We start from the raw sequence: 12,500 nt of genomic DNA, 5'->3' as shown, positions 1-12,500 counted from the left end.
CTCCTGAGGCTTATACGAGCCCACAGACCAAGCAGTTGTTCACAAAGAAGACTCCGCTTTGCTGGACATATTCTTCTGTGGAGACTAACCTGCCCATCAACTTGCATCAAGAGGAACAAGACCACTCACATTTCCAGATGTTCTGAGGAGAGACACAGGACTGACTGTGAATGAACGTGGTGTGACGATGAGCAACAGACCAGTGGAAGCAGCTTGTGTCACAGATCTCGAGGGCACTCGAATGATGATGATGACGATGAGACATGCTCACCTGTACAGAGGTAATGCTCACTTAATAAACACAGGCTACCAAATGTGCGCGCGCGTGCACACACACACACACACACACACACACACACACACACACACACACACACACACACACACACACACACACGATTATAACACACAGGGTTGAATGGGCAGTGTCGTTCTCCCACAATTTGGGATTCAGTCATCATCCTGCATGCATCCTGTTGCTAAGCGACTCTGTCTACAAGAGGAGAGGAGAGAGTAGAGGAGTAGTAAAGCAGTGAACGTAAACGCCCCTTTTCATGTTCTAAACTGCTACTGTATGGACGTCACGACACGTCTCCAATCTAAGTTGTTGAACAAACTACAGTAATAAACTCACCTATAGTAAGTAAAGTATTTACACACTGTAGTTTTCCCCATTGAGTGTAGAGGCATGCTTTTTCGTAAGAAAACCTTTCTTGAATGCTGCTGTTTCACCACCGCCACCGCACCTACATTGAGTGACGGTGACGGAAAAACTCGCGTACAGTAGGCGACTGTAGGCCTATAGAGGCAATGACAGAAATGAGGTGGAAGAGTGTGACAGAGCCAGAGAGGGGGAGGGGATGTAGGTGAGCGGTCTGTGACTGTCCGCTTCCACATCTGAGTGTGTGCACAGCATGTGCGAGGCTGCGAGCGAGGAGCTCGGCAGCAGAAGGAACGGCATGTTCAGTTGAGGTGTCCCCATACATACCGCTAGTCAGCAGTGAGGTGGCCCCATACATACCGCTAGTCAGCAGTGAGGTGGCCCCATACATACCGCTAGTCAGCAGTGAGGTGGCCCCATACATACCACTAGTCAGCAGTGAGGTGGCCCCATACATACCACTAGTCAGCAGTGAGGTGGCCCCATACATACCGCTAGTCAGCAGTGAGGTGTCCCCATACATACCGCTAGTCAGCAGTGAGGTGTCCCCATACATACCGCTAGTCAGCAGTGAGGTGGTGGCCCCATACATACCGCTAGTCAGCAGTGAGGTGGCCCCATACATACCACTAGTCAGCAGTGAGGTGGCCCCATACATACCGCTAGTCAGCAGTGAGGTGGCCCCATACATACCGCTAGTCAGCAGTGAGGTGGCCCCATACATACCACTAGTCAGCAGTGAGGTGGCCCCATACATACCGCTAGTCAGCAGTGAGGTGGCCCCATACATACCGCTAGTCAGCAGTGAGGTGGCCCCATACATACCGCTAGTCAGCAGTGAGGTGGCCCCATACATACCGCTAGTCAGCAGTGAGGTGGCCCCATACATACCGCTAGTCAGCAGTGAGGTGGCCCCATACATACCACTAGTCAGCAGTGAGGTGGCCCCATACATACCGCTAGTCAGCAGTGAGGTGGCCCCATACATACCGCTAGTCAGCAGTGAGGTGGCCCCATACATACCGCTAGTCAGCAGTGAGGTGGCCCCATACATACCGCTAGTCAGCAGTGAGGTGGCCTCATACATACCGCTAGTCAGCAGTGAGGTGGCCCCATACATACCGCTAGTCAGCAGTGAGGTGGCCCCATACATACCGCTAGTCAGCAGTGAGGTGGCCCCATACATACCGCTAGTCAGCAGTGAGGTGGCCCCATACATACCGCTAGTCAGCAGTGGTGGATATTAACTAAGTACATTTACTTGAGTATTGTACGTAAGTACAATTTTTGGGTGGTATCTTTATTGGACAACTTGTACTCCACTACATCTCAGAGAAAGATATTGTACTTTTTACTCCACTACAATCATTTGAAAACTTTAGTTACTTTGTAGATTTTGATTATTATTACACAAAACATACCATACCATACATTAACCACTTTCAGCCCTATAGCGTCGCAGTCCCGTCACCGACGAAATAATTTCCCCGTTCATTTTCCCTGTAGACCTTTAAAAAAGTATTTATTTAAAGACATTTACGCCGCGGACAAAGCCAACTCTTGTTGTGACAAATCATGACAATAAACACAATGTTTTAGGCAGATCAAATAATTCGTAAGAAGAAAAACAAAACAAAAGGTGTTGTACCCTGCCTTTTTTTCTTCTTACTAATTATTTGAATTAAATGAATGGGGGAATTATTTCCTGGGCCCTTGTCGTTCTGAAAGGGGGTGGGACTGCGACACTCTATATAATTCGGCTATATGAAAATAGCAGATCTACAAGATCACAACACATCATTCATTTTGAGAACCTGAGATGTTGCATATTATTGAGTACTTGAAGTACATTCTGATGCCGATTCTTATGTACCTTTACCTATTATGAACACAGGACTTAACTCGTAACAGAGTATTTCTACTTTATGGTATTGATAATTTTCCTCCAGTAAACAATGTGAGTACTTCTTCCATCATCACTGCTACTCAGACAGCCATAAACACCATGGAGACATGCTTCAGAACACTTGTCCCCTGGCTTATCCAGGTACGGAGGAGAACTCCCAGAGCAACAGCAACAGCTGTTGAGTGATAATTGAAACAGGTCTACTGCTCTCTGCACAGGCATTCGCCCAATTATCTTCAACCCGAAGCCTGAGTTCTAAGGCTACTTGGTGCGTTGTGAGTGTCGTCCATTGGCTAATAGCTAATCCACAAGATAATCCACAAACTACACGTTGCGAACTTGACCTTTTCCCACACTGCAACCGATGTGACGTCTTTTTAGGGGGGGGGGGGGGGGGGGAGTCATAGCACAAAACTATTTTTGTTATTGTGGGTTGACCAAATTATAATTGACATGTTTTCTGAGTGTATTGTCTACCTTTTAGATCAGTTAAAAAATGACCTTCAAGTAATTACTTTTTCCCGAAGTGAACACATTTTTGCATCTCATGAATCAAAACCATTTATTTTCCTTATAGCCTGGAGCAAACAGAAGAGACAAAAGAAGGCCAGTGTTTTCTCGGGCCATGAGCCTGGTTTGGTTTCTATTTAAAGCCCCTGCGATATTGAATGTTCAAACTACAAATTAAACCGTCGTATTCAAGTGTCGAGTCTTGATTGAATGTGAATTCAGCCATCCAGTGATGATTGGCTTGTGCTGGTGAAAGGGACTGGGGGATACGCTGGATGCTGGTCACTGTAGATAGTGGGATCTGTCCATGGTGCTGAAGGAAGCCCAAACATGTACATGCACCCAGACACAGGCTTACAGGTGTGTGCACACTTTGAGCACAATTTGGTCCGAACTAGGCTGAAGACCAAACACAAACGGAAATTAATTGCGCAATTTGTCCATAATGAGTACATTTGCGTCTAAGTCCAGCATGCAGCCACCACAACGGCAATAATAAGGGAGCCATTTATCCCTGTAGCAAACTGATAAAGTCAGTTCTCCGAACGCCATGGGGAAACGGCACATGCATACTCATTCGTGACCTGTTTTAGTTGGCATTCATCTCAATCAGTGGGAATGTTTTCCTACCCTGTGTCTAGGCTAAGTGTATGTATGACTGTGTGTGTGCTGTCAAGAAGGGGCCAGGGCTGATTAGTAGCATCTGCCAAACCTTGATTTATCTTTGATTTCATTTATCTCTTCTCTCTCCTCTTTCACCTCGAGCCATTTATTTTTATGTATTTTATTTATATGTCCCTTGTTTCAATTCAAATATTTCACAGGCGTATGAATACTTTAACGTTTGATGCTCATTCTGTACTCTCCCCACATTCCCCATTGTACATTCCCTGGTTTTTTATTTCTTATTTCGGTTTTCGCATATTTGGAAAGTATATTGATCGTTCATGTAGACCGTCTCTACGGAACGGTATGAAGCGAAAAGGAAAGTTCGGAAAGTTCGGATTTAGACATCGATTAAACCCCATTTGAACTGAATGAGCAAATGGAATCGCGCACGCCGCACGCCTGGCACAAATAACTTCTTTGACTATACAATTATATAAACACAATGGACACAAGGAAGTGGCAGGCACTCACTTCTGCTGATTATAGGAAAATTACAAAGATATGCGTATAGGAGAATAAGGAGAATAAAGAGAATAAAGAGAATAAGGAGCCCTTACTCCAAGGACATCTCCATGCAGGCACGCAGCCTGCATGGAGATGTCTCTACCAAACTAATTTGGCACGGCTTACGGGTATAAGTTATGGGTGGTTTTAAACTCCACTGTCGTTTCCCAAATGTGTGTGACCGAAATAGCAATTTAGGGGAAAGGTTTCTGGTTCTGGTTTATATGCATTTATACCCACCTTTATCATTAGTTATCCTTGCGCAACTTGCTACAAAAACACTGAATGATTTTGCTGTTAACAATGGAAGAACTGATTGTGTCCAGTTGCAACACAAGGTCATGTGTTCAAATCTGGGCACCGCCAACTCAGTGTATTAGTCTTTAAGAACCCTGCCCCCCACTATAAAAAACCGACCCTGTCACAATTCCATGGTCTTCTTTTTCTCAAATTTAGTCTTCCATGTTTCTATGGCTAATTGTGCAAATTATTCTTATTGCCTTCCTGCTTGGTCCTGCCTTATCGCTGCTTGCAGCGATCTTTTTTCTAGTATTAGTCTTATAATTATCACGTATATGTTGTATTGATTTGTTCATGTGGCAGGTATAATGAACATGAATGGACATTACACTGATGATGTTGCACGTCTTTTGGGCGGATAATATATATAATATATTTGAAAATGGGAAAGCATCTGTGTTATTTTAGAATGTTGCATTGGCTATTAAAAATAGCCGATATAAAAGCTCTGCGAGCTTGTACATCTGCTATTTTTGAACATTTTTGAAAAATCTTGAAAGTGTGAGAACAACTAATTCAAAGGGCATTTGTAGAATCAACCTCAGGTCTTAATGGGTTAACCCATTTTGGGCGGGAACCCCTTTTTGTGTTTTAAACATTATGTTATAATTTAGCTATTGAAAAATAGCAGGTCTGCTATTTTTGAAAAATCGTTAAAATGTGCCTCAAATCTTTCAGAAAATTGTCATGATTTAGAAAACGTTTTTTTTTTTATTTCGACGTCAGGCCTGAATGGGTTAAAGCATACAGTAGTTGTGAGTCCGACTGGCACATTCCACCACATCTCATTAGCCATTCCACTAGATAACAGATAACAGCACAGAGAGGAGTATACCACTTATAATATACCATGGCCATTTCATTTGCATTCTAGGGCAGCTGCAAACTTTTGTGCAAGCATCAATTGGACAGTCAGGTCTTTTTAATGATCTCGCTTCTCACAGCTGAATCAATCACCCTGATTTTCACCCAAGGTTTTGTGTGCCAAACTAAACAGATTACGGCACATAAACTCAATTATATCAGGGGTTAATGTCCATAGATAGATTCAGCAATCTCATGAATACATGTACAACTAGAATCGGACGCTCATTGGATGCATGCACACACACACACACACACACACACACACACACACACACACACACACACACACACACACACACACACACACACACACACACAAAAGCAATAACCTAGATCTACACACAGGCAGACGGAATATCTCCATCCAAGCTTTTGCAGATATACCATATCACTTATTATATGTAAGCACTAGACGAAGCCAAACGGCGAAACGCGCCGTGCAATACAAAATGAAGCATAAATAACCTTGACCTGAGTCTCTGGAGTGTGCAGTCCCTTCCTTTCCCTGGGGAAGTTCTCTTTGGCCTGCATTTACACCTTGCCTACCAGCACCTCCCCCACCTGGATGTGCATGAGAAGCTATCTGTTTATATATATATATATATATATATATATATATACACACACACACACACTGTACCTATAACCCATTTTGTTTGTTCAGAATAAAAAAGTGGGTACATTTTGTGCAATTTCTATGGTTTTGGTATCGTATTTCCGAGAAAAAGATAGGGAATAAGAAGATTGACTCGTCTCACTGAATGACTTGGCTCTAATGAAAGTCAAATAACAAGTTAGAGCTAATTAATCACGAAAATTACAATGTCAAACTGCAACAAAAGTAATTACGTTGTATTTCCTCTGAGCCCGTGGGATTCTATTCTAGCATCTGCCCAAGCATTTCTAACAACACCTAAAAAATGAAGAATTCAGGGATGCTGCTACATTTTAAACTCAAAGTAGAGTTGTCCGGATACAAATAAGAGTATCCGTAAATCTGCCCGAAAATACTGCCGAAAATGCTGATATCGGCACTCAAAGTGCTGATATCGGCAAGTATGAGTCTCTGACAACTTGTAATTTATCATGTTGATATTTCATGTTGAATGTTTCAGTTGAGGTTGCACGACTCTTACTGTGCTATTTATATTAGTTTACTAGCTTGTACAGTAGCACAATTATTAGTGGAATTTTGATTAATTCCTAGATTCGTGGTTCGCAAACTATTTTCCATGTGTACACTCCCTGGAAACCCCCTCAAGGAGTCCCTGGACACCACTTTGTCCTAGATTATTTTTAAATTACATTTGTATCGGATCGGTACTCTGTAACGATACGCAACATCTCTAACTCAAAAGTACTCCACAGACAGTAAAAGTTCACATGTTAATGCAAAATGACATGAGTGTGAGAGCTTGTGCTTGGAGAAGCGGACATACAAAGACAGCTCTCATCTCCAGAGCAAAACTATATTTAGCTAGTTAATCCCCTTTCATTGAAAGATGACGAGTGACATATGGTCACTCGCTGGGGATTTCTGAACTGAGAAATGCAAATATTCTGCCCAAAAGCCGGATTCACACACAATCTCACAAAGCAATCACCATGTCTCACATCTTACAATAAATGCACCACGTCTCTGTGTGTACGTGTGTATGTACGTCTGTAATCCACGTACCTCGAGAACCCTTCACCCCACAACAGGTTCCACACCACCACAGGGAGTGCAGGGCCCAACCTTGAGTCGGTCGGATACACGGTTGTCCAGAACCGCCACAAAAGGCTCTGGTCAGGCTCTGCCAGTGGACCTAATGAGCCTCTCACCTGTAGAATTCCCAGCCTCTGCCTCAGCCAATTAATTGCCATGGCAACCCCACACCTGTCATTTGATTACTTAACCATGCAGTCCACTTTTCACAGTCAGTTTGCACTCTTCAGACACAGGCAGACAGACAGATACAGAGATCTCCGTATACACTATGGGACAGATGGTTAAAACGGGTATTGCATACTAGGTTCCCAACTTGCATCGTTCCCAATGTAGGCTGGTGGCCGATGGGCACAGGTCTAGTATAGCCTACATAAAGACCCAAACAACCTCACATCGATATAGAATTTACAATTTAGGCATTTAGCAGACGCTCTTAATCCAGAGTGATTTACAGTAAGCAAGAACAGCACAGCACATGGTACATCAAATACATAAAAAATAGTTATCAAGAATCATACGTAAGCTAAGAACCTAACATCCATCTAACAGTGGAATATCTATATAATGAAACTATGCATATACACTATAGAGTGCTATGTCTATATACAATGCTATATAAATTACATAAGTAAATAAATGACATAAGTTGAGCCTTTATATACACACACTGTATTTACATGTAGTATATACAGCCAACGTGCTCAAAGCGTTATATGCCATCAAGGCAGCGTGGATCAATAAGGACGGATATGTCTTAAAACGGCAGACGTGAAAAGGCACAAGATCGTTATCTCTCGCAACTAACGAACGGGGAGATGGACTCCTACACCGCATTCTTGCTAAATGTCTCTCCTCCCTGTTAAGAGTTGAGAAGGCAGATCGCTGTCCCCATCACTCCAACATCTATCAAACAGACTGCAGTCGCTCCTGCTCCTCCACGGCTATGTGGTTCCAACCTGTCATATGTCAGCTCACAGACAGAGGCATCCCAGAGGCCTCTTGGGTATAGGGTGCGTGGGCGCGAGAGACAGATGATGATAGAACATAACGTCGCTCTTGGGTTGCAACCTTTTATGTCCCAAAACTGTTACGTTTCAGGAAATGGGAAAGAAAATAACCCACGTTCCATCGGATTCAATTTCAATGTAGTTATTACTTTAGTCATACGCCCTTAATACTTTTCATTGGGTCAGTATAGGCCTATTTATAAAACCAACAGACACATATAACCAATCTCACATTCAATTAAAAGATAAAGAAAGACATTTCAGATGTTTTATATGATTTCTTTAAAATACGTTCTATTCGATCTTGTCAGCTTGTTGTTTGGTTGTTGCTACTTTTATGTGACTTTTATGTATATCGAATTAGGGCATTTGTTTGCAAAAAGACATTGAAAAGACTTGAAATATGGGTATGCAAGATGAAGTGAGCGATGTAGAGCAGGTGATAGCAGGAGATCGAAAGAGGCAAAGGGAGGATTGAACAGACAAACAAACAAAGAGAGACAGAAAGAGGCAAAAGAAAGTAAATGAGAGAGATACTGAGGGAGATAATAAGCAGCATTAGCTGTTTAAAAATAGCATGGGAGAGTGTGTGTGTGTGTGTGTGTGTGTGTGTGTGTGTGTGTGTGTGTGTGTGTGTGTGTGTGTGTGTGTGTGTGTGTGTGTGAGAGAGAGAGAGAGAGAAACAGAGAGACAGACAGAGTGCAAGAAAGAGAGACAGACAGAGAGACAGAGAGAGAGAAACAGTTTTGTGAACATCAAAACGTTATCATTATAAATTAATTTCTCACTTTAAATGCACTGTATTTAGAAAGAATAATAAGAAGAAGAAATTAGCCTGAGAGATTATGTATACAAGAGGAGATTTGATGAAAAGAGATATTGGGGGTCGTGGTGGTGGTGGGGGGCGGGGCTATGGTATGAATAAAAGAAGAGAAGAGCCCATCACTACAATTTACATACAATTTCATCAGAATAAAAATGTCTGATGATCAATTCACGTCCACTCACATAAAGGGCAGGCTTGATTAATGTTTTAAACCTACACACAATAATGTCATTGTTGTTTACTAAACAACCCTGAGCTCTGCAACAATCTAAAACGCTAAGTGAAAAGACAACAAAAAGAGTAATGCTCACATACACAAGCACTATAGTAATTAGTTTTCAGATCACAAGCATTTTTGTCAATCAGAAGCTTTCATACTAGTACATTTTTGCTGTGGTCTGATGGAGCGTACGCCTGCATATGTATCTGTTCATTGGTTTAGTAAACAAGAACATAATGTTTTCTCCTAATACTCAGGCTGTCTGGGATGTCATTACAACTTTCCTGAGCCATGAAATGAGTTTTCAAAGTGCATAACGTTTCCATGCGACACATTTACACCACAAAGTTGACTTAATCAACGCAGCAACCGATAACACAAACGTGATAAATGTATCCATCTTATGCATGGATTAGGCCTTAGCGAGATAAGACCTCCAAATGTATTCATTCAGGGGGAACATTTTATTACGTATTCTCATCCCAGGGGTCCACTAGTCCAGACTCCAATTCAGGCTTTCCAGAGACAGTAATGATTGAATATGGAAGGTTACAGAGGAGGTCGATAATAGGGATCCTTTGGGATTTTAACGATTCAGGTTCGTTAATGATTCCGTCTTAATGCTCCAATTCCTAGGGACTTATAATGGTCCCTTACAAGTCTGTAACTCTGAGAGTATACAAATGGAACGAAATGGACCAGCAAGTTCATTAGTCCACTGTCAAAGTTATGGTGGTCCTTGAAATTAAAAAAGTTTGAGAACCCACTGTGTTATTGTATAGCAGATGTGAAGTCCAGTGTGGTAAAAAAAAACATTTCCGTAAACAGTTCCAAATGTGATGCTACCGGTTCAGGTTCCCCAATGTTCGTTCCCAATCCTAGTGGACATACTGTAGATCAGGGGTGCCCACACATTTATGACGTGAGATCTACTTTCAAAATGACCAGCTCAACAAGATCTACCCACTGAAAAAATAAGTGTACCATTGCTGAAAATAGTTTAAATATATAATGTACCTTTGGAATAGGGAGGGGGGAGAAATTATGACAGGCAGTTTCTGCTGTCAAAATATGTCCCCCCCGCCCAATGCATTCTCAATGGCAATAGCACAAACTTTGGCATGCTACTAGTCCTACATACTTACACCTAGAAACCCCATTCAAACCTATTTAGGTTCATCTTATGGTGGACATGTTTGCCTGAAAAGAAAAGTTTTAGAAATATAGTGCTTTCAAATTTGAGAAATGTATAATGGGGCTCAATGGCAGCTCTATGGCACGTCAAAAAATTACTTTCACCTAGAAACTCTATTCACACATTTTATAATTCAGCTTACTGTGGAGACACATGCTGGAACTTTTTACTTTGAAATGATTTGTAGTTTCTGAGTTATTTAACTTAAACGCCCAATGTATTCTCAATGGCAATAGCACAAACTTTGGCATGCTACTAGTCCTACATACTTACACCTATAGAAACCCCTAAATCCCATTTAGAAAACATATACAGTGTAGATGTTTTCTAAATGGGATAGGAAGACCGTCCAGTTTGGTTCTCCTCAACCTTTTTTGAGCTCTCCACCACTAGCAAGCTAATCTACGTAGTATACTGTAGGAATAACATACTGGATTCATACGGATTCATTGCTGGTGTTGCTGTCTCGCTCCAAAAATAGCAGATCTACAAGCTCACAATGAAGTACATGAAGCGTTGTAACAAAGGTACAATATATATATATATATATATATATATATATATATATACACAGTATATTACATTTTCAAACATTTTCCAATGGACCATCTGTAATTCCGCCATGGGCCACTCGTGGGCCGCAGACCTCTAGTTGATAAGGCATTAGAGCAGACAATAGATGCTTTCTGAATGAGATAGGCAGACCACCCAGTAAGGTAACTGTGATGGGATACTGAAGATGATCACCTGGTTATCATCTCTATATCTTTTGTCAATTGGTCTCCCATTTCACTTCCCCACCCCCACACCCCTATACTATGTCTGTCTTCCAGCCCACTCAATCAACAGATTGTCCACTCCAGTCTTTGGCATGGGTCTGTAGCAGCCGTTCCACACAGTATAGCAGTACCTAGCCTATACGCATCTCATTTACCTCACCTCCACCACTTATGTAACACCTTGCAACCCAACGCACGCACGCACGCACGCACGCACGCACGCACGCACACACGCACACGCACACGCACACGCACACACACACACACACGCATGCATAGAAACCCACAAACTACAAATTGCTCGGAAATGACCTGGACCTTTAAAAATGGCAATTGAATGCATGGAGTGTGTGTCACTGCCTGGTTTGGCATTCATTACGAGGTGGATCAATTCATCTCACCTGTCAAAGTCAATAAATAAATAGATAAAAAGCCAGTCGATATGTTATGAAATATGATTATATAATGAACATGAGCATGGGTGATCAGGTTTGTGCGTAACGGCACATCAACACACATCAACACAAAACACATGGCATATAGATCTGCATGTGTAGACGCGCATACCTGCGCATGCACGCAGACACTACAGTAGTATCTGTCTCTCCAATGTGCGAGCGCATCATCCAGAGTTTACCTGGCTTCGGCCACAGTGCAGCAGTAGCTGCCACTGCGCCGGGAGCTCCGTGCGCCCCTCAGCTCCTCTCGGGACTTGCGACTGCGGTTGAAGTAGTCGGTGAGTTTGCCGAAACTGGACATGCCGTCTGTCTGCCGCTTCTGTCTCCTCGTTCAGTGCTTCCTTCACCTTCTCCCAGTTAATCCGTAACCAGATATGAAACAATGACAGAACAACAACCCGTTTATTTTGCAGTTTCCCGATCCCGCAAAACAATAAATCCCTTTGCCACGACCTTCAGACCTGCTTCTCTGTGTCCTTTTGTCTACCTGGGCTAAACTCAATTTAGTAAACTAGGCTACTGTCACTGTGTAACGTGCACCTGGTGTCAGCCGCGGGTCCGAGTGCCCCTGTTCTCACTCATCTCCTCCCTTCTAGTGGAAAACGGGGAATAAATCTATCTCCTTCTGCCTTTCCCTCTCTGCATCTCTGCTTCTCTATCTATCTATCTCTCTCTCTCTCTCTCTCTCTCTCTCTCTCTCTCTCTCACTGCCTCCCCTCTCTTTCGATCCGTCTACTGCCACGCTTGGAGCACATGCACAGATTCCCTCTCAAAATAGCATCGTTTGTAACTGCCTACCAGTCAACAGAGCGGGTGGGAGCGGTATACCCCCGCAGTGGAACGCACCAGAGATGGAGGGAAAGGAGAGAGTAAATGAAGAGAGAAAG

The 12,500-nt window shown here is 42.7% G+C and overlaps 1 protein-coding gene across 1 annotated transcript in view; it reads right to left on the bottom strand.

Annotated features, from left to right (window-relative positions):
* Positions 1–11,914, bottom strand: part of ankfn1b (ankyrin repeat and fibronectin type III domain containing 1b) — a gene marked incomplete at both ends in the record, with an annotated part of 212,638 nt that extends 200,724 nt beyond the window's left edge. The window contains one exon of the mRNA XM_079492165.1: positions 11,793–11,914. Within this exon, the coding sequence (XP_079348291.1) occupies positions 11,793–11,914 (122 nt within the window). The remainder of the gene's footprint in view (positions 1–11,792) is intronic.
* Between the last annotated feature and the right edge of the window lie 586 nt (positions 11,915–12,500).

The sequence above is a fragment of the Electrona antarctica genome (assembly GCF_951216825.1).
Source record: "Electrona antarctica genome assembly, chromosome: 22".
NCBI classification, from domain to species: Eukaryota; Metazoa; Chordata; class Actinopteri; order Myctophiformes; family Myctophidae; genus Electrona; species Electrona antarctica.
The sequence above is the reverse complement of the archived record's forward strand: the minus strand, read 5'-3'. Positions and strand labels throughout refer to the sequence as shown.